The following is a 23,488-nucleotide window of genomic DNA, read 5'->3' as shown; positions in this document are numbered from 1 at the left end:
GTGGGGCGCCTGGGTGGCACAGTCGTTAAGCTCTGCCTTCAGCTCAGGGCGTGATCCGGGTGTTAAGGGATCGAGCCCCACATCAGGCTCCTCTGCTGGGAGCCTGCTTCTTCCTCTCCCGCTCCCCTTGCTTGTGTTCCCTCTCTCGCTGTCTGTCTCTATCTCTGTCAAATAAATAAATAAAATCTTTAAAAAATAAATAAATAAAAATTAAAAAATGTAATTGTATTACTGAGAAATAGGAAGAAAGTTACTAAAACAGGGGTGCCTGGGTGGTTCAGTGGGTTAAGTGTCTGACTTCCTCTCAGGTCAGGCAGGATCTCAGGGTCCTGGGATTGAGGCCTGCATCAAGCTCCAAGCTCAGCAGGGAGTCTGCTGGTCCTCTCCCTCTGCCCTTCCCCCTTCCCCTGCTCATGCTCCTGTGCTCTTTCTCTCAAGTAAATATACAAAATCTTAAAAAAAAAAAAAAGTACTAAAACAATGTTTGAAAGAGTTGAAATGGTTACTTCTGGGGAGGGGGGTACCCAAATGAGAAAATAAAAATTTTCTTCATTGTCCCATATCTATAAGATAATCACTATATATACATTTGAAAATTTGAAATATAAAAATATAATTTTCTCCTTGTAATCATTCTATTAATACTGGTATTCTGTTAATATTTGCCTTTTCATTTGTAGTATTATTATTAAGTTAACCATGTATCATAGACATTTCACCTCAATCCATGTGGACCTCTTCATCCTTTTTAATCACTGTATAGGATTCATTCTCTTGTGTATCATTATTTTTTTTTCTTTTTTGTCATTTGGATATTACGGTGTTTCTGATATCTTGCTACTAGCAACAATATATTGGCATTATCTGTGCCCACATGTGTTGTATTTCCTCAGAAAGCAGAAAGCACTGCTAGAAATGATACTGCTGGCTGAAAATCTACTTCTTTTCACAAAGATTTCTCCATTTCTCTCCCAAATGTGGATAAACATAGAGTTCTACAAAACATATTATCTACACATAATGACAATGTTGACTCTTTCATGCAGTATATCTTCTTTCTATGATTTTGTTGTGAGAGATAAAACCTTCTGGAGAAAAACATAACATTAATAGAACAGAGGTTTTGCTTGCATTGTTCCTGAATTTAATGAGAATACCATTTGTCGCAACTGTTTTCTGAATAATTTTTTTAAAACATTTGGTTTGTTTTTCTCTGTTCTGTTAAGAAAAAAAAATTCCAGTTCTACTTTGTGAAGAGTTTTAATAAAGATAAATGTTAAATTTTATTTAATATTTTGGCATTTATCAAGTTGTTTTCAGTAAATGTGTGCTCACAGACAATAGATAAATTCTTTGCTGTTTAAGTAAACAGCAGAATGGTTTTTTAATTATTATTTTAGAGAGCGTATCTGAATAATTGTGTTTTGTATAAATACATGGATTTCTAAAATCAGAATCTGAACGATAGGTTTACTGTACTGGAAGAGGAATCCCTGAAAGCTTATAACTTTTTCTTATCTATTGAAATACACAAGACTATTTACTTGACTGATTCAGGGAATTATCTTTTTTTTTTTTTTTTTAACATTATCCTTAAGAAGATTTGCTTTACAGTCATGGGGCTGTATTTGAAACGCCTATGAGCCTTTTCAATGTACTTTTGTCTTCCTTTTTTAGGGGCACGGCAATTGCTGGCATAGTGTTTGGAATTGTATTCATTATGGGGGTCATCGCTGGAATTGCCATATGTATCTGTATGTGTATGAAAAACAACCGTGGGACCCGGGTGGGCGTCATCAGGACCACCCACATCAACGCCATCTCCTCCTATCCTGGTAAGCACAACTGCTCACTCCTTCTGAAGGAAGAGTAAGATTTGTTAGTTATGCTCTACTCCTTAGAGAGAGGAAACATTGAAGACTTTCACTGCAATGATCTCCAAGAATGTAGGGCATTTAAATTAACATAGACTGAAGCTCTAGCTTTCAATGGAGATTACTTAGATCCGAGTAATAAAATCTAGCTCACATTTAAAGGTATTCATATTTTTAAGGCATGTTTTATTGACTACAATTCCCAATCAGCCAGAGTTTTAGACAGTCCACACCCACTGTGTCTACTGCCAGAGTTCTGAGAAGTAATTATAGAGAAAGTGTAAGTGACATGTCTTAACAAACTGGCATCTGATTTAATAGGTACATAAGTCTTAAGAAAAAACGATTGAATAACGTTTTTATGTGTCCTCTGTATGCGAAGAAAACAGTTTTAATATAATATGAAAATTCTCAACAAAGAGCAATGGTAATACATTGATAATTTGACAGGTGTTTGTTGAGAATCTGCTAGAAGTTCTATATATAAATATATTGAATATATCCGACTCCATAAACAAAATACTGCATTTTGCATTAATTGCTCAGTAGTGTTTTCTAAGCCTGTCTGTATATGTATCATTTGACATATAAAAAGGAGTCAAATCTTAAATCTAACGCATTCTTAGATAATTTGCTATCCACAGTCATGTCCTTCCTCAGCCCCTGTGAAAAAGAAGGTACCTTCTACACGCAATCTGCCTATGTATCAATTCCCTAATAACTTCCTTCCTCTCTTAACTTTTTCCCTTTCATCTTCAACTTGAGGGAGCAAATTCCAGATGAATGTGAGAACGATCACTTCTCCTGTTCCCTCTTTTGTCAGTTCTTCCCATTTTCCAATATCTTCATGTTGGAGTGTTTCAAAGGTCAGTCTTGTGTCTTTTTCTAGACTGTATCTACACTTACTTCTTTTGTTATATCTTTTGGTCTAATGGTATTAAGTACTACTTATACACTAATGCCTCCCAAAATTATAAATCTCCATTCTGAACATCCTTCCTGAATTTCATATGCATTTGATCCCACTGTCTACTGGACATCTCAGCTTAGATGTCTCATAGCTATCTCAAGTTGAACATGTTCGATGCTGCACTTCTGATTATCCCCCCAAACTTCCTCCACTCACAGCCTTTATCCTGTCAACTGATGGCATCTCTGGACTTCCAGTGGCTCAGGCCAAAAACCTTTGAGTCATCCTTGACTCCTCGCCTCCGTCAAACCTACATGCAACTTACTAGGAAAACTTCCAGGTCCATCTTCAAAGTATGTACAGTGTCTGACTACTCACAGTCCACACTGTTCTTTCCCTGGTGGGGCCACCCTCAGCTCTGACCTGCATTCTTGTGATAACATTCTAACTGCTCTTCCAGCAGCCACCTTTGGCCCCCCAAAGGGTCTATTCTAAACCTAGTAGCCAGACTGAACCTTTTAAAAGTAGATGTCAAATTATATCATTCTTCTGTTCAAAATCTTCCAATGGCTTTCCATGTTCTCCAGAGAAGAGTCAAAGCCAGTGGTTCCTATTTTATCCAAAGTAAAAAGCAAAGTCCTGACCAGGGCCTGCAAGGCAATGCATGAATTGGTTCCTCGTTTATTTCTCTGGCTTCATTTCCTTCCTACTCCCTCTTGCCACTCTGCCTCCAGTTACACTCTCCTGTGAACACAGAAACACACTCCATGTGCTCCGTGAGCACAACAGGGCACACTCCCATCTTAGGGCTTAGCTTAGAACATGGACTCTCTCACTTAATTCAACTTTTTGATCAAAGATCACCTCCTGAAGGAGGCCTGCTCAGGTCTATTTAAGATTGTATTATGTCCTTCCCCATTGTGTCCTCCTTGTTCTACTCTATATATTTTTTTCAGAGTGCTTTTAATCTTCTAAGATACCATATAGTTTGTCCAATTGTTATACTTATTGTTCACTGTCCATCTCTTCCTCCTAGCACCACAAGACAGGGATCGTAGTCTATTCTGGTCACCACCCAAGTCCCAAGTATAATACCAGGACTGGCACATAATGGGCACTCAGCAGACATAGCTGAACAAGTGAAGAACACAACTCATGACAAGATCTGATTGAGTTATGTATCAAAACCTAGAGAATTTACCTTAAATTTCACCCTAGAATATATAGCTTTTACTCACTACAAAAGCAATTCACAGTTTTGAATCTTTCCAACTTACTAAAAATACTGTTGGGATTAGTGTAATGATGTTACAACTAAGGTACAAGGAAAAAACAGGGGGAATTTTTCTTTTATTCTTCACATCTCCCTGTTTTTACCTGGTCAACCCATAACTCAAGAGAACAGAGGAGAGTCAGACAGAGACATTAACTGGAGAGAAGGCAAGGAGAAGCCCTCTGTAGATAAAATTCCAGATACACTTTTGCTTGATTATAAAAAGTTTAGTTAAAATTAAACATTAGACATTTTAAAACATTAAAAAATATTTTTTTATAAAATCAGAATAGAAGTTTCAAAATATTTTAATGTGAGGGCTTATGTTTCCTTGGGTTGGAGGTTTCTATTTCATGCATGGAAACATGTTTTTTAAACTTTAGAGTGGCATCATTTATACTGGCAGATCACAGCAGCATGTTACATTTTCAGTAAATGCATTGTTCTGGGAACTGAATAATGCGAGAAACATAATAAACCTTATGGTGGAAGCATTTTTACTACAAAAAAGCTAGATCTTAAAAAAGCATAATGTGCTTGATTACTTCTCATTTCCTTCTCGAAGTCACTAATTAAGCTTTTACTTAAAAGATAGAAAAAAAACCACACAGTAGTATTGAATATTTTTCAAAATCTTTCATCTGTGGAAATATAAAATATTTTACCCACATTAATTAATTAGTTTTGTGATAAATGAGATAACAACCCAGTTTATTGTATAGTCCTTCAGCCTGGGGGCCACATATATGAGTAGAAAATAATTTAGCCAAGGTCATATTCCTTGGTGAAAGCCTTGGTGAAAGTGCTCAGTGGAGATACCTACAATGAATATTATTACTGTGCACTGGGGAGGAGATTACTGGAAAAGCTCATCTGCTACACTGATCATTTGTTAGACAGTGACCTTCCAAAACGGTTTGTTATTCCTGCCATGTTGGGTAGAATGAACAGTGTCTTGTTTAATTATAATTATTTTAAAAACCGTTAGTGTGAAAATAAAAATTATTTGTCAAATATTATACACCCACTACTCTCCAGAACTTCACTGTAAACAAAGAAAAGTGACCACATTAACCCTTTCTTAAAAAAAATAGGTTTGGATGAAACACACTTGAAAGAAAACAATACAGAAAGACCATAACAGAGGGCTTGGCAAAAATATAAAAATCAAATGACAACCAAAGGAAAACAAGAGATTGCAATGCTATCAAGAAATTTGTGATCTGAAGTACATTACTGAGACCCTGGTGATTGACTGATAGAGAAAGAGAGAGAGATAGATGATAGATAGATAGATAGATAGATAGATAGATAGATAGATATAGATTGATTTAGGTAAACCATGAAGAAGAAGGGGAGGTTCTTGGGAACAAAAAAATGACAAAGGATACATATAGAAAGGAGTTGTGGAACTGGAAAAATCATCATTTTAAAACCATTATAAGAAAAGTTTGGGACAAGAATCATTAATGGGTGTTAAATCTGGGGGGAGAGGTTGCAGTGGGGCAGGCCATTTGGATGGTCTTAAAGTGTCTACCCCCAGGTTTGTTGCTAGTTATAAGGGGAAAAATAGTCACTACACAGTGAAGAAACCAGACAACATCTTGACCAGGTGGTAAAGATTAACATCACTAAAGGACAGATGGACATCTTGCACTCCTGGGTATTAATAACTCTGAGGATGACACAACTTCATATGTGCAGGATTCTGCTGAAAGTTCACAGCCTGAATCTAAGCATGAAAAAAGATCTGACAAACCCAGGTTAAGGAACATTCTATAAAATAACTGACCTGTAGTCTTTAAAATCTCTTGGAAATATTTCATTAAGAAATCAAAACTCTAGGGGCACCTAGTCAGTTGAACATTCAGCTCTTGGTTTTGGCTCTGGTGATGATCTCATGGATCATGGGGCCAAGCCCTGAATAGTGCTCCATGCTCAGTGGGGAGTCTGCTTGAAGATTCTCTCTGCCCCTCCCCCACTCATGCACATGTGCATGCTCTCTCTCTCTCTCTAAAATAAATAAATAATCTTTAAAAAAAGAAATAAAAATTCTATTCGCATCACTGAATTCACAAATGAGGGGGGCCTTATTAATATTTGTACTGAACATGAGAAGAATTTCATTTACTCACCAAAGGATTTGGTGATACAAGGATATGCTCTTCTGATTGTGCTTATATTCTTCCTGAAATTAGAAGCAAGTCTTCTCCTGAAAAGTGGGTTGAGGAGATGCTTGTAGGTAAGGAATCTCGGAGAATGGAGGGGTGGTGAAATACCTACAGGTATGAATAATTTCCAAGCAATGCCAAGAGTCTCCACATTTAAGAATATAGTCATTCATTGAAAATGAGATTAGTCAGTATGATTGTGCATTTTTCTCTAGGCACATGAAGCTCCTAGATACAAGTCTGGGAGAGCCAAAATGTTGAATTTAATCAAGATTGGAGTTTTGTCAGGTAATGGGGAGAAAAAGAGATAAGAAAATTGATGATAAATACACAGATATAATTTTAGTGATGGACCATAAATCTAAGCTGAATAAAGAAAGACATGAAGACAGGAAAGAGGTGACATCAGTTTAAATTAACTTTTTAAAATGTCATCAGTAAAACTGGAAATCTAGGTGAGATTCAAGATATACTGAAATGTGTATTCTAGAAAGATCAAGAGTGGTGGTCAGATTTACATAGGTACAACAAGGTTGAGAAAAAGATTTTTAACACAAAAAAGTCTGGTTGTTAAGAAAATGATTAGAGAAAATTTAGGGGATACAAACAAACTGCTTAACACTTCATGAAGTGGATGGTCTTTGTGCAGAGAACTGCAAAATAGGTGGAAGGCAGGGAGCTTTTACAGGGTAGAGTGAAAAAACAAAGAAGAGAAAAATAGGAAATATCTGATTGGCTGGGGCCACATAGTTAACCTTGTTTGGGGTGAGAAGGAACAGGAAGTAAGTATAGAGCTCAGAGTTGGCTTGATGTTTAGGGATTAGCTGACTGGATATACTAAGTTTCCCATCAAGTGGAGCTTCACAGGGACATGAAAGTCATCTAAGTTTTAGTTTGCTGCTGTGGCACCCTGGGCAGGAGCAAGCTCCATCTTGGGGCTTGAAATTTACTTCAATCTATGAATGTTGAAATCATCAAGAATGCTAATAGAAGCCATGTTGCAGAGAAAGATAATGGGCCTGATGCTAAATCATCAATGAATGAGAGTCTAGGGCAGAGCAGACCACAGGTATTAACAAGGAGGAGTAGAAAGTAGTATAATCTCGTGGTGTGTGCTACAAAAGAGCTCAGGTTTTTAAGGAGAAAACACAGACCATAGTTTGAAAAATGGGTATGAGAACCCCAGAAAATTCCCAGTGCACCTTCTGGCCCTATAGGATGTAGGATGTGGGGAGGAAAGAATATTTCTGATTTAATGCTGCTGCAGAGGAAGCTGCCCTCTCAGGAGAAAAATCTGACTTTAATGAAAATAGAAAATTTTCACAACTATCTCATGCATTCTTCTCTCTTCTTAAAGCTCAAAAAAACCCTTGCTTTTCTCACTCCCAGTAGATCTCATTTCTCTGGAAAACAGACACAATTAGAAGAGGACTTCCTCATATTCTGAGCTAGAGTCACATGTGAAGAGATGGAAAGGGGAGGATACAAAGGGCTTTTCTGATGACAGACTGTGGTCTCCTCAGCACAGTGAAAGTGGGTGGGGAAAGTTTAGAAAATTAATGAGATTTGATGTGTATAAAGCCTTCCAGAGTTAGAGTCTACAATGAAAGACGTCTAAGAGCTTGTCCTCAAGGTAACAGAGGAACGTAAAACATGACTAGACTTGTCTTGATGTTATCTGAGGGGAAGGGGGATGATAGCTTCTAATAATATCATCCTTTTGGGAACTGCATCTTAGGCCACTGTTGAGGAGAAATGGCAGGATTGGGTCTTTGTGGTGGGTGTGGAGGCAGTGGAGGTTTTGCTGGGAGCTCTGTGGGCTTCTGCTCTGAGTAAGGTTCAGGCAAATTGTGAGTAGTGTGGTTTGGGGGAGGGTGGAGGAGAAGGTTTGCTCCTAGCAATAATATTAGAAGTTGTCTTTAAAAATATCATAAGCTAGGGATGCCTGGGTGGCTCCATTGGTTGAGCGTGTGACTCTTGGTTTCTTTTTTTTTTTTTTCCACAATTTTTAAACTTTAATTTAATAAATGCACATGAGAATCCAGAATTATCTTTTCAAAGTGTAGAGGTAATCATATGATTTCCTTATTTGTTTTTTAGTAATTATACTTTGACAATTCCAGTCAGAAACCCCTTAGTTGCCAAGAATAGATACCCAATCTGACTAGGTCAAATAAAAACTTATGAGGATAAATATCCTACAATGTTCCAAATAGAACAGAATACTTGTGTCTTGAGAAGTGCAGAAATCAAGTTATCTCCTGGGACTTCACCAGCAGAAGCCCATGGAGAGGCAGAGGCTCCCTAGTGACTCTCAGTTTCTGCTCAAGGCATGATCTCATGGACTGTGGGATCGAGCCCTGCGTGGAACTCTGTGCTCAGCAGGGAGTCTGCTTGAAGATTCTCTCCCTCTGCCCTTCCTCCCACTCCTTCTCTGTTTCTCTCTAAAGTAAATGAACAGATCTTTTTAAAAATGTCATAAGCTAACGCTAAGGTGCATTAAAAGATAAATTGAAGCATACTAGAACTTTTAAGAGTTTATTTGAGCAAAAATTGATTTGAATCAGACAGCACCATACTGGAAGTGGTTAGGAGTACCCTGCCGTATACAGAGAAAATGTAGAAGCAAAGAAAGGAAATTATTTCACTGGCTATAGCTTCAAGCCTAGTTGGTAATTTGTGATTGGTTGTCCTTAGTGTTTTGATTTTGTAACTTTGAAGCATTTACAGGCTTACATTTTGATTTGTTTATCATGACAATGAGCCACCTCAGTCTAATGGGCTCCTTGTTTAATTAATTAAACAGGTGGTAATCATATTGTAGTATATAAATATATCAACTCAACATGTTGTACACCTTAAACTTGCACAATGTTATATGTCAATTATAGCTCAATAAAAAAATTTTTTAAACATGTTAAAAAAATGTCATGGCAATTCTCCTGTCCTACCAGATATTAAAACCATTTAAAATCAATAATAATTAAAATGAGGTGTTGGTATAAAAAGATATGCCTTGGTCATTGGGACAGAACTAGTACATTAAAATTTTACAAACTAAAGGAGAGATAACAAAACACTGTGAAAAATGAGGATTAAGAAACCGTATAGATAATTTGGTTTAAGCAAAATTTAAAACTTAGGAAAAATAAACTTTGACCAAAAATACACCAAATAAAAGAACAGATATAAGGAAGCTTTAAATATATAAATTTAAATGAAAAAAGCTCAGAAATAGTTGGGTTATGAATCAGATATCCAAAAGAGAAGACAAATTTTTAAGTTTAACAACAGAGGAGATCAAAAAGATAACCATATATTTTGTTAGATGCAAGTTTTAAATTTTGGTATGTCAATAAGGTAAAAATAATATAATTAAACATTTCGACAGTTATTTTTAGAAAGATACCTAGAAAAGATACATACTTTTGTATACTTGTTTATATCTTATCTTAATTATATTTTGATTCTAATTAGATTCTAGTTTTTAAATTACCAGTCCAAGACAAGCAACAATCACCCAATATAAACTACAAACAGGAGGGGCACCCGGGTGGTTCAGCTGGTTGAATGTCTGACTCGGTTTTGGCTCAGGTCATGAGCTAAAGATCATGATCTCAGGGTCATGAGATCAAGCCCCACATCAGCTCCATGCTCAGTGCAGTCTGCTTAGCCCTTACCCCCACCCCCGCCCACTCTCTCTCACAAATAAATACATCATTAAAATCTTTAAAAATGAAAAACATAAGTAAACTACAGACAGTAAACAAGTTGTAGAACAATGTCAAATCCAGCTACTATCAAAGAAATGTAAAATAAAGAGCTATTTTTTTACTGTTAAATTACCAAAATATTAAATGATAACCAGCTAGTTGATGATAGGAATTTTATTCTAAAGAACTAATTCAAAATAAAAATTAAAAAGTCTATGTGTAAAAAGATAATCATCTTTCCATTATTTATAATAATAAAAATTGTTAATCTCAAAATAAGTGAACAGTCAGAATAATATGCAGCCATTAACAATAAAGTTTATGAAAAATATGTAGCAGAATGAAAAAGACTGTTGGAATCCAAAGTAAAAACGCATATACTCACTTTACACAACAAGGATATTAAAAACCACAAATGACTAGAAGGGATTATATAAAGATATTATTTGTTAAATCGTGGTGGCGAAATTATGGATGATTTTCCTCTGTTTCCAAATTTTTAAAAAGAATGTTGTATAGGTTTTGGTAACACCGTGCATCTTCCCTTTATGTTTGCTTCAGAGATGTTGGCCTGAGTGGGTGAAAAAAATTAAATTTCTTCTATGAATTTCATGGCATCCCTAAATTTTGTAATATTGTAGAAAACTATAATGACATTAAGGATAAATGGCATATTTGCTTTACTTAAATCAGAGAGCTGGAATATTGATGATGAAAGAATTTCAAAGGTACCATATTCCAGCCTCATCCATATTTCTTTGAAAGATGATTTGACCTTTAAGAAAGAACAAAACCTCTTAGAGTTAATCAGGAATTTTCTAAAACTAATACCTTGAGAGTTTACTTCCTAGTGAAACCTTATTATCTGCAGGAAGGAAGGATAGCACAGTCCACAGTTACACAAGTCTGATTGCAAAATGTCTTCCAGTAGCTGATACTATAAAAGATGTGCCATGTTTATTTCATGATGGATAGTCCTCAAAGTATTGCTCTTCTGCATTATACTATCACTTTATTAAAATTCAAAGGCTATATGAGTAGAAGGCTATATGAATCTAATCATATCTTAAATTTTCATGTTCAACATGCAGCTGTATAAACCGTAGGGAATCTCACTGAAATGTCCTCTAGCAGTTTTAATGCAGATGGCAAAATATAAACGCTTTGTTACCAAAGCATAAATAGACACCACGGCTTCATGACAGAGAATGATGCAAAGTCAATCTGTAGAATCATTCAGCGTGTGCTCTGCAAGTGGGAGGCAGAGAAAAGCTCCAACATAAAAACAGCTTAAAACCACATGCTTATAAGAAACTGTTCAATGGGTATCCAGCTGTAACTTCCTATTTTACATGGAGCCTGTATTTCTCAGCTTGGATGAAGTATATTTATATTCTAAATCTCTTTGTCTCTGTCCTCCTGGATATAATGAAGCAAAGGAGTGGGTGTAATGCAGAGGGACAGTGTGTTTAGACTCCACAGGAGTTGTTCCATTTTGTTATAGAAAACAAAGCTTTTGATAGTCCAGCCTCAAGTGTTGAAAGCAGCTTTAGAGAAGCTGGATACAGCTGTGTCCTCTGTCATGAGCCCTTGGACTATAGAGCCCACTGGAGACTTGCAAAGCCTTTGCTCAGTAGAGCAGTCCTCAGAGGACATCCCACCCAGTTCTCTGTCTCCATTTTGCTCTTTTCTCAGGTGACCCAATTCTATGTCCTCACATCCCTGAGTACAGGCAGATCAGTAAGTGGTTCAAACCATCAAGCTCCTGATAAAGCAAGCCATGTTAAGGGAATCCAGAAAAAACATTGTTCGTGCTCGCATATAGGATGAAGCCCTATGTTTGTGCATGCACAGTGATCAGAACACTACCATAATCTTATTGGTAAGAGCACAATTTAGATGACATTTTATTTATTTATTTATTTATTTATTTATTTATTTATTTATTTAAGATTTTATTTTTAAGTAATCTCTACACCCAATGTGGGGGTCAAACCCACAACCCTGAGATCAAGGGTCACATGACACCAGCTGAGTCAGCCAGCCATCCCTAGAAGACAATTTAGAAAAAAGTTAATTGAAATGTTGCTTGATCTTTTCTGCCATTCTAATGTTTAAAAAGCTTGACCATTTATTTGCATCCACTAGTCTTGTGATTTAGGTTACATTCATAGTAAGCAATTAAGGCATGCCAATTTCCAACTAGAATCATGATCTTGATGATAATTCATATACTGGCAAATCATCAGAGGGGTTGCTCAGATGTTACAGAATGATTGGTTCGTGAAGACATGGAATACTCAAGGGGTACCTCTCTTCCAACCCTTGACATGGGATTGAGATCACTACAAAATTGACATCCATACATAGTCAAAATGAAGTGTACTAAATGTGATTTAAAACACACTGACATACATTACAGTAAAAAAATAATTAAAGAAAAATTTTCAAATAATATTTAGAAAATGAAGTTCTTCATTCCCATTCATAAATGTGCTTGCCCACCCTCACTTTTTTTCTTATTCCTATAATGGTTCCATGACCTTCTAAGTTACAGGAGCCCAATAAAGGGTGCCCAATACCTGGACACCTTCTTTCACTCTCCACCTCTTTCTGTACCTAAGTAGTCATCACCGAAGCACTCAGCTGCTCAAGGTCTCTTATGATTCCCCCCTCAAATGCCACGCGAACCTTATAATCCTTCACATATGCTATTACATCACCTCTCCTTTTCTTCTGCCCACTTCAATCCATACTGCTGAGAAAATCACCTTCCCAAAGCATATTCACTAGCATATTCAAAAAAATCTCTGGTAACTGCACATCACACATTCCTTATGTGATAGTCAAAGCCCACAAGGATGATGGTTCTCAACACTCTTCCCATTTCCCCCTTCCATGTACTTTCTGGTTTCAACAAAAGTGCTTTCCTGTTTCTGCACTTTTGTTCAATCTGGAATTAGAACCTAGTCTTCTCTTTATCTGCCCCTTTAGCATCATATTTTCAAGAAACTTTACCTAAGCAACCAATTCTAAACATTTTGGCCCATGGTACCACTTTTTGTAGCACTTGCTCTTTCATACACATGTGTCCTCAACCCAATAAAACTAAGATTTCCACAGGCAAACATTATGTCCCGTCCCAAAGTACTCAGCCCAGTGGTTTAAACATAGTAGACACTCAAATATTTGCTAAATGCCTGATGCCCTTTACTTTTTCTTTTTCAGTGGCACCACCCCCCTATAGTTATGACCATGAGATGGAATACTGTGCCGACTTGCCACCTCCCTACTCCCCAACCCCACAGGCTTCAGCACAGCGTTCTCCACCCCCTCCTTACCCTGGAAATTCAAGGAAACAATCCTTCTCCCAGAACAGAATATGTGCCAATCAGAGATCTTGCCTGGAATAGAATGCCTCTACTCAGAAACAGGAAAGGATTGCTCTAAGGAATACTTTTTTGGGTCAAACAATATGTCAAGTGGAATATCCAGGCTAAGAAATACTGAGTTTTTACCCTTCTCTGAGCTGACCCCATCTGGAGTACTGTTTGGGTCAATGGTACCACACTTGAAGAGATGCACTGATCAATGCAAGCACACTCAGAGAAGAGTAATGAGATAGACAAAACATATGAAAATCATATTATTTAGGAAACTGCAATGCTGATCCTGGAAAAGAGAAGAATGATGTAAGAGAGGAGGAGAACAGCCTGGACACATAAGGAAACAACCATATTCTGTGTAGCTTTAAAAGTCAGAACTAGAATTATTCATTCTTTTATTCATCAATAAATACTGTTCAAGTGCATGAGAGCCTACTCTGTGCCTTTCACTGCTTAAAGCACTGGATGGAAGCTACAGGAACTTTGGTTTCTGTAAGAACAAGGAACTTTGGTTTCAGGATAAGAAAGAGGAGCTGGAGCATCCTTATTGACTAGATTGCTTTGTGAAGTTCCTTATTACCAAGACTTCAAACAGAATCTATCTGGTAGAGACATGTTCTAGAAAGGAGAGCTAAATCAAATGGTAGATGGGTCCACTGGGCCCCAAACATTCTGCTCATGGGTTAGGTAAGTGTAAAGTAAATTTCTATGCCTCCAAGAATGAAAACAACTAGAATAGTTAAATCTTATCTATTTAATTTTACAGTTAAAACAGGATCAAAGGGACTCAACAGCTGCTCGAAGCCAAGAACCCTTCAGTGCTAGCTACTGCTACCTAAAAATCATCTGGCTTTAATTAGTGTTTTATTATGACAAAGGTTATTCCAACTGTGGGGGAAAAAAAAAACTATATCAGGTTCCCCAAGCAAGAGATACTTCATTTCAGATTGAAAGATTAGAAGCCACATATTCCCATGGGATTTTACATCAGGGAGTAAAACTGTAGAACTTGACGGTGAAGATATATAACAGTTTATGAAAAGAAAAAGGGAGAATAAAATTTGTATTCTGTTCTGTGGAATTCCATTCATATGTAGCTTAGACAGATTTGTTTCTCTTCTGTAATATTTTGAAAATCTGTTCCCTTGAAAAATATATGCAGTTAATAGAAAGGTTAAGATATTGACATCAAACTGTTGCCTTTCGCCAAAATCCAAATGTTATGAAGTGCCTACCTTCAAGTATAAACTTTTCTGCTAAATGATTCTAATGTCCTGTATTTTGCTGCAAGTGACCTTAACATTTATATTTTTATGTGAGCCCTTTCATGTATTTAAAATTTACATTGACAAAATATTGGGGGAGAGTGATGTCACCAAAATGGCAACATACATCATTCCTGAATTTGTTCCGCTTCACAAGAAGAACAACTAACAACTAAAAAGAAGACACCACTGAGAGAATCCTAGAACGCAGGACTGAGGCTGAAGAACCCTCCCCACCCTGCAATTCAGAGACAAAGACAGACTGTATTAGAGGGGTAAGAGAAGTGACTGCATGTTGATCGTATTGCCCCTTCCCCAGGACAGTGCAGCACCATGGGGGCAGGTGTCTCTTGAGCCTCCAGTTCCTCCAGTGGAAAAAAGAACCCAAGGGGGAGCAACCAGCACTGCCCCCCCCCAGCATTGTGAGTCACTCTGTGAGCACCCCTACTCTCTCATACCACTAGAATTGCAGGGCTCAGCCACTGGAAATATAACTATGACAGAGTGGCACTTGAGCTGAGAGAAGAGCAGATAGAGCCAGTAGTTTTCTAGAGCCATTGGCCTCATTTGGCCAGGGAACTTAAGGCGTGGGTCTTCTTGAGGTAAGACAACAAAAAGCTTTACCAGTTTTACAGCTTCTTCTTCTGTTGCACACAGGAAAAGAATCTAATTCATGGCCTTGCTCATTGCTGAATATAGCCTTCAGCTATCTGACCAGAGAGTCTAACCAGAGCACACAGGAAACACACAGTCCATCTAACAGCCCTACATACAGTGGTGCTTCAACAGGGAGCACAGCCCGTGGCTTCCCCCATCTGCAGAGCATCACCTGACCAGGGAATACAGTGGACACTCAGGCCTGATTTGAAGCCCCCACACAATGATCTCTATGGGCCCCAAACCTTGGCTGCTGCCCTGCCAGAGCAGGGAAGCAGGGAACATAACTCCATCTACTACTGAATATAGACCCGGTCCCAACCATCTAGTAAGTCTGAACAGAGACTAAGGCAAGTGAGGACCCCATCCTACAACCCCACTTGGATAGGGACCCAAGCCAGCAGTCATATCCAACTATTTTTAGCCAGTGGCACAATACTGCATCCCTGACCTCAGAACTTGAGTAGTTGCCTCGCCCAAAGCAGTCCATAACAGCAGGCCTTGCCTGCCCAAAGACATTACCAACAGACACACCCAGAAAAACAAAATGAGCTGCCTAGTGAAGAGCTATCTCTGCCAAAGCAAACCTATAAAGTCTGGAAAAAGAGGTTAATTACTCAAATACTCAGATACCAATACAAGAAATCAAGGATCACGAAAAATCAGGTAAATATGACACCATGAAAGGAAACTAATAAAGCTCCAACAACTGACCCTAAAAAAAATGGAAATCTATAAACTATCAAAGAATTCAGAACAATTCTCTAAAAAAAGTTTAGTGAACTTTGAGAGAATGGAGACAAACAACTAAACAAAATTCAGAAAACAATGCATGAACAGAAGGAGAAGTTTGACAAGGAAATAGCAACCATAAAAAAAAAAACAAAAAAAGAAATCTCAGAGTTGAAAAATACAATAAAGGAACTGAAGATTTCAACAGAGAGTTTCAAAAGCAGACTCAAACATGCAGAAAAAAAAATCAGCAACCTGAAGGATAGGACATTGGAAATTACCCAAAGGAGAAATAAAAATTAAAAACAGCAAAGAAAGCCTACGGAAATTATAGAACAATTAAAAGAAAAAATATTTGCATCATAAGAATTCCAGAAGCAAAAAAGGGAGAAAGGGACAGAAAGTCTATTTAAAGCAATAATGGCTGAAAACTTCCTGAACCTGGGGAGAGAAATGGTTATCTAGATCCATGAGGCCTAAAGAATCCCAAACAGGTTAAACCTAAGGATAGAGGGCTACACTGAGACACATTATAATTATATTGTCAAAAGTCCAGAACATAATATTTTTTACTAGCAGCAAGAGGAGAGAGAGTGAACTTACGTACAAGGATCTGCCCATAAGATTACTGGATTTCTCAACAGAAAGTCTTCAGACCAGGAAAAAATGGGATGCTGTATTCAAAATATTGAAAGAAAATAACTGTCAACCCAAAATTCTATACTTGGCAAAGCTGTCCTTCAGAAATGAAGGAGAGATAAAGACTGTCCTGAACAAACAAAAGCTAAGGGGGTTAATTACAACCAGACCTACCTTGGAAGAAATAAAAACACAAAAAGGTAACATGGATCTCACTGGCAATGGCAAATATATAGTTGTAACTGGATTCTGCAATATGGTAATAGTGATACATCACTCACTCACAGCTCTAGTTTAAAGATTTTCTGAAGGAATGTAGCAAAAATAACCATAAATACAATAATCTGTTATTACACCATATAAAAGAAATAAATTGTAACAGCAATAATCTAAAATGTGAGGGGCAGAAGTAAAAATGTAAAGTATAAAAATTCTATTTATTAATAGTCTTAACATAGGTTTAAAATGGTGTTATAAGTTTAAGATATATTATGCAAGCCTCATGGTAACCACAAGGGAAGATCTTGTAGTAAACACACAAAAGAAGACAATAAATAAGTCAAAGCATCTTGATACCAAAAAAATCAAAACACAAAAAAAAGACAGCAGGGTAAGAAACAAGGAACAATGGATCTACAAAAGAATGAGAAAAAATTAACAAAATGGCAATAGTAAGCCCTTGCCTATAAATAATTACATTAAATGTAAATGCATTACATTCTTCAATCAAAAGACATAGAATGGCTGAAAGGATTTAAAAAACAAGATCCAACAATATCAGCCTAAAAGAGACTCACTTTAAAGACACACATGGATTGAGAGTGAATGTGAACAGACAGAAAAAAAACATTTGAAGCAAATTGTGACCCCCCCCAAAAAAGCAGGGATATCTGCTGATATACTTACATCAGACAAAATAGACTTTAGAAATAGTATTTTTAAAAAAAGGGTCAAAGGTCATTATGTGATGATAAAAGTGCTAATACATCCAAAGATATTAAGTGTCCAAGATAAGAGCACCTAAATATATAAAGCAAAAACTAACAGAGTTAAAAGGAGAAATAAACAGTATTATAGTAATAGTTGAGGACTTTAATACCCCACTCTCAACAATGGATTGATCATCCAGACAGAGAATCAATAAGGAAACAGTGGATTTGAACAACAATATAGGACCAAATGGACATAACAGATGTATACAGAACATTCTAGACAACAACAGCAGAATATACATTCTTCCCAAGAGCACATGAAACATTTTCTACAGCAGACCATATGTTAGGCCACAAAACAAGTCTCAGCAAATTCAGGAAGACTGAACTCTTACCAAGTATCTTCTCTGATCACAATAGTGTGAAACTAGAAATCAGTAACAAGAGGAAAACTGGAAAATTCACAAACACATAGAAATTAACACTGTCCTCAACAACCAGTGGATCAAAGAAGAAATTAAAGGGGAAATAAAAAAGTTTATTGAGACAAACAAAAATGGAAACACAACACACCAGAACTTATGGGATGTAGCAAAAGCAGTTCTAAGAGAGAACCTCATAGTAATAAATGCCTACATTAAGAAGCAAGAAAGATCCCAAATAAACAACCTAACTCTATACCTCAAGGAACTAGAAAAAGAAGAAAAAATTAAACCCACAGTTAGCAGAAGAAAATAGTGAATATTAGAGAAGAAATAGAGAACAGAAAAATAATAGAAAATATAAACCAAATTAAGAGTTGACTCTTTGAAAAGATAAAATTGACAAAACCCTAGCCAGACTAACTAAGGAAAAAAAAAGAGAAAGGACCCAAATCAACACAATTACAGCTGATACCACAGAAATTCAAAGGATCATAAAAGATTCTGCTGGTGAGACTGTAAACTGGTACAGCTACTATGGAAAATAGTATGCAGGAATCTTTAAAAAGTTAAAAATAGAACTACCAAATGATCTGGCAATTCCACTTCTGAGAATATATCCAAAGAAATTAAAATACTACCTCAAAAAGGTATCTTGTACCCCATGTTCACAGCAGCATTATTTTCAATAGCCAAGATGGAAACAAACTAAGTGTCCATCAATAGATGAATGGATAAGGAAGTTGTAGTGTGTGTGTGTGTGTGTGTGTGTGTGTGTGTGTGTGTGTGTGTGTTTACACAAAAGAATGTAATTCAGCCATTAAAAAATGAGGAAATCCTATTATTTGGGACAACAAGGATAGACCTTAAAAGTAATATACTAAGTGAAATAAGTCAGACAAAAAAAAAAAAAAAAGACAAATAACATATGATCTCACTTATATGTAGAATCTTAAAGAAAACAACAACTCATAGATAAAAAGATCAGACTTGTGGTTACCAGAGGTGGAGGGTGGAAGGAGTGGGATTTAGAGGAAGGTGGTCAAAAGTTACAAACTTCCAGTTATAAGATACATAAGCACTACGGATGTAACGGGCAACATAAGGACTAGAGTTAACACTGCTGTAGGATATATAGGAAAAGTGTTAAGAAAGTAAATCCTAAGAGTTCTCATCATAAGAAGAACATTTTTTTCTTTTATTCTTCTTTACCTGCATTTTTTTGTATCTATATGAGAAGATGATTGTTAGCCAAACCTACGACGGTAATCATTTTACAATGTATGTAATTCAAACCATCATGCTGTATGCCTTAAACTTATACAGCGATGCATGTCAGTTATTTCTCAATAAAACTGAACAACAACAAAACTGTGTATCACTTCTTCACCGAAAGAACACTGTGATGAACACAACTTGCTAGTAGCTGGTTAGAAAGATCTTTATTACAAGTCTGCTGAAACACTGCACTGCATGCCTAAACAAATACTGGGAAGAGATGTTCAAATTTTTATGTCACTTTGCAATTAAATCTAAAATGTTTAATCTAACATCATCATTATAATTCAGTGAAGTTCCAAAAAGATGCTAAGAATTCTGCTGAATAAAATAATCAAAAGAAATGTCTTAAGGTATAAAATTATAGTTCCTGTCCTTGTAGTTAGGAAACTTAGTAGTTCATATGTACCATATTTTCTTTCAAATACACTGATCTGACCGAAATGTGGTCTAGCTGTCAGTGAAATCTAAAAGCTAGATTTGTTTTGAATGACTTGCTTGATTTGTAGGTACTGATGATTTTCTGACTTATAAGGACACAAAGCATTCAAGAGTTCCAGCCTATTCTAGGGACTGGAATTTTAGCACAATTTTAACAGTACATATGCTTTCTCTCTCTTCTGTAAGTGTGATCAGATCCAATTACATGGCAGCCCTGCAACTCAAAATGTGGGGGTCTCTGTGACATTCACAATGTTGGCTGCAAATGAGCCATAAATTCCTTAAGAAAAACGGAGAGGAAAAGACCAGTGCAAATTGAATTCTCGTCATCTTTGCCATCGATAAACATTTATTGAATACCTCCTATGTTCTGCAAACATTACCCACAGAGGGAGCCATCTGCGTCCACACCATTCCTCCTTTGAGTTGTTTTATGACTTCCCTTAAGACATAGCACAGACCCAAAGATCTACAAGCGATGACTATTTTTCCTATTTGCATTTAGTGTCACAAGAGCATAAATGTGCACATTATCCATATAGACTTTTGGAGTTCACTGATATTTTCATAGATGATCCATATTGAAGGAAAATAGTATATAATGTGAAAGCTTTGAATTATGGTTATTTAAAAACTAATGTGTGTTCTGTGGCCAGTGTTTACAATAAGCATTAAAATGAATTAACTCATTATAACAAGGGTTCTATTTTAATTGTCTTGTGCTCATTTTGTTTCACCCTTCATTTCTGCTGATTTAGCCTCATTCTTTTGTACAGAAACACAGGACTGAAGCCAGATAGACTTTATTTTGAATCCTGTCTCCTGCCTGTATTGTGGGAGACAGGCCACTTCATCTCCATGAAATTTAACTTTCTGCTCTGAAAATGTAAATACTATAATGAGGTTCATCAGGTTTTGTGAAAATTGGATGAATATGTGCAGAATTCTAAGTATAGTGCCTGGAACACAGGAAATGTTCTATAAATATTAGCCAAAAATAAATTAACAAAAGAATACCATAAGGATGACAGCCTCTGGAATTGTGCTATCCAACATGTTAGCCACCAACTACATATGGTTATTTGAATTTAAATAAATCAAAATTAAATTAGATGAAAAATCCACTTCTTTAGTTTCACTAACCACATTTCAAATGCTACATTGATAGCCTCACGTAACTAGCGGCTAGCTTACTGGGCAATGCTGCTCTAGAAAAATCTATGCAAAATGCAACAAGGTAGCAGGAAGGAGGTAAAGAAGCAGTACTACAGTCATCTGGTCCGGAAGAAACTGTGCACTTTGTCATTAATTGTGAAGTCTTCCACAAATAGGGGTGATGAGGCCACGGCTGTGGAAGTAAGAATATGATCTGCTTGAGAAGCCCACTCAGTCTCTTCTCAGGGCCAGAAGCAGAGAAGCTATGGCAAGAGCTGAAGGGCTGAATCTAGAAGAGGGACACTGGACCTGGCCCAGGAGCTGGTGAGATAGCTCACAGTCTACTCCATTCTGCTGAGCTGCCCTGCTCAGTTCTAAAAGCCACTCTAAGAGCATCCAGGGCCAAACATATCTTCTTAAGGTCATCACTGAAGTGTGCTCTTCCATTATTTCCATTATAATCTTGTTCCTGCCACCATATGAAAGCAGCACTTAGCATTCATTCATTCTACTCTCAACTTGTCCTTGTTTAGCCAAACCCATTTCGCCAACTTTTGGCTCTACATGAGGTAGAATCTAGGATGCATCAGACCATGTGGAGCCCATCACAAGTGGAACTCTGGGAGCTATTTTTTTTATTTGTAACTTAATTAAAACAACCTAACATCCAAGTCACACGATCATCTTACTAATCACCACGGAAGCTGCTAAGGACTTCCAGATCCTCAGTCAGAATGTAGTTGAAATGTGGAATTTTAATTTTCTAATTATAGGCCCAAGCTGCCAGGGGGATTGCTGAACTTGTAAGTTCAATGCTCTTCTGCTACAACCCCACCGTGTGGTATGATTCATTTCAAACTGTGTCAGGACCTCCAGAAAGGAAAGCACCAAACAAGCTTTAAAAAACATCTTCAGGTGATTCTGATTTCCACCCTAAGCCCCACCCCACCCTCGACACCTATGATGGTTAAGGCAGAGGAAGGATCAAAGGCTTCAGAGTAAGAGAGACTTTGTTTCTCTCTTATCTCTGTCACCTTCTAGCTATGTGTTCTGAGCCAAGTAACTCGGTTGCCATAACCTCAGTTTTATCCAAAATATGTGAATAACACCACCCTTGCCAGGTTGTTGCAATGATTATAAACAGTATACTGAAAACATCTGTCATAAAGATTCTATCTGGGTTGGTGACTCAGACAGACACAAATATATATATCTACTCTCTTTCCAATTATTGTACTCCCACTTCTGAGCCTTACCACTTCTATAAGCAGATAAATACCATTGCTGTGTAACAACTTAGCTAAGAACTTAGCCGCTTGCAACAACACCATTAATGATCTCAGTTCCTCTAGGCCTGGAACCTGGGTGTGACTTAGCTGGGTCCTCTGGCTCGGGGACTCCCACAGGGCCATGGTCATGTCAATGTGCAACTGAGGGTCTGCCTCAAAGCTCACTCACATTCATGGAGGATTCTGTTGACAGGATTCTATTCCTTATAGGCTTTTGGAATAAGGGCCTCATTTACTCACTGGCTACTGGTCAGAGACTACCCACAACTTGAACTATGTCAGCTTGCTTCCCCAGTGCAAGCAAGCAACAACAGCCATAAAGTGAGAGAACATGCTAGCAAAATATTGGGCCAGCAAGAGGGGACTCACAGACTAAAAACCCAATCTTGGAAGTGATATCCCATCACTTTGGCCATATTCAGTTCCTTAGATTAAGGTCACTAGGTCAAGTCTGCACAAAAGAGGAGGCGATTACATGAGGGCACAAATACCAGGAGGCGGGGCGAGAGCATTAGCTATCTTAGTAGCCAGCCTACCACAGCAGGGATATTTTATCTCAGTCTCTGTAAGTCCATTATTTGGAGTTCAGGCAATCTTCCCTCTAACAAGAATATGCCAGCTCAACAGCTGAAGGAATTGCAGGGCCAAGGTTGGCTGTGAGCAAATAGCTTTTAGTGAACTGACAGGGGTAGAGCAGAGCCAGTGACCATCACAGGGCCATGCTAATTGGGGGAGTGCCGCCCAGGAATACTGAACAGAGACACACCACGTTTGTGTTTCTCATGAAATTCATTTATGAGCTGCACTAAAGCACACCACATTTTGGCACGGAATGAAGAAAACCACACACCACATACCTTATGGACAAGTCTTAACGTGGCCCCAGTTCTAACCTTTGTTTCAACCTTGTTCCAAGATATTTAATCTCCATCAGGAAAAGAATTCCGAGACAAGTTTCCAGATGAGTGTTCAGCGGATCAAGCTGCCACTTAACCTAATCTTAAAGACCTTCACTAAAAATGGAAAACAAATCCAAGGGAATGTTTGGAACTGCAGAAACATGTGCTGGGAATTCTGCCTTCTCTGGATGGCTTAAGGAATACATGGTTTAAAAAAAAAAGTCCAATGAGACACTTTGATTCCCATTACAGCTCGGCTTCCCCTCTTCCAACCCAGCTTTGAGCAGCTTTTGAGTGTGTGCTGCCTGACACACCTCAGTGTGGAGAGGAGGCAGGGGAATCATTTTCTGAATCACATTTGGTTGTAGGCAATAAGTATATAAGATCTCATCCTACTTCCATGACCTGAAGAATGGATAGAACCAAATGATCCAACTTTCCCACTCTTGTAT

At 37.4% G+C, this 23,488-nt stretch overlaps 1 protein-coding gene across 1 annotated transcript in view; it reads left to right on the top strand.

The window, feature by feature from the left end:
* The window catches only part of CYYR1 (cysteine and tyrosine rich 1), a 102,996-nt gene extending 84,097 nt beyond the window's left edge, over window positions 1–18,899 (top strand). The window contains exons 3-4 of the mRNA XM_045785476.2: window positions 1,678–1,835; window positions 13,170–18,899. Of these exons, the coding sequence (XP_045641432.1) occupies window positions 1,678–1,835; window positions 13,170–13,354 (343 nt within the window). The 3' untranslated portion in view covers window positions 13,355–18,899. The remainder of the gene's footprint in view (window positions 1–1,677; window positions 1,836–13,169) is intronic.
* Window positions 18,900–23,488: the final 4,589 nt, after the last annotated feature.

Source organism: Ursus americanus, chromosome 4 (assembly GCF_024610735.1).
Source record: "Ursus americanus isolate L20-20 chromosome 4, mUrsAme1.1.p, whole genome shotgun sequence".
NCBI lineage: Eukaryota > Metazoa > Chordata > Mammalia > Carnivora > Ursidae > Ursus > Ursus americanus.
The sequence above is the reverse complement of the archived record's forward strand: the minus strand, read 5'-3'. Positions and strand labels throughout refer to the sequence as shown.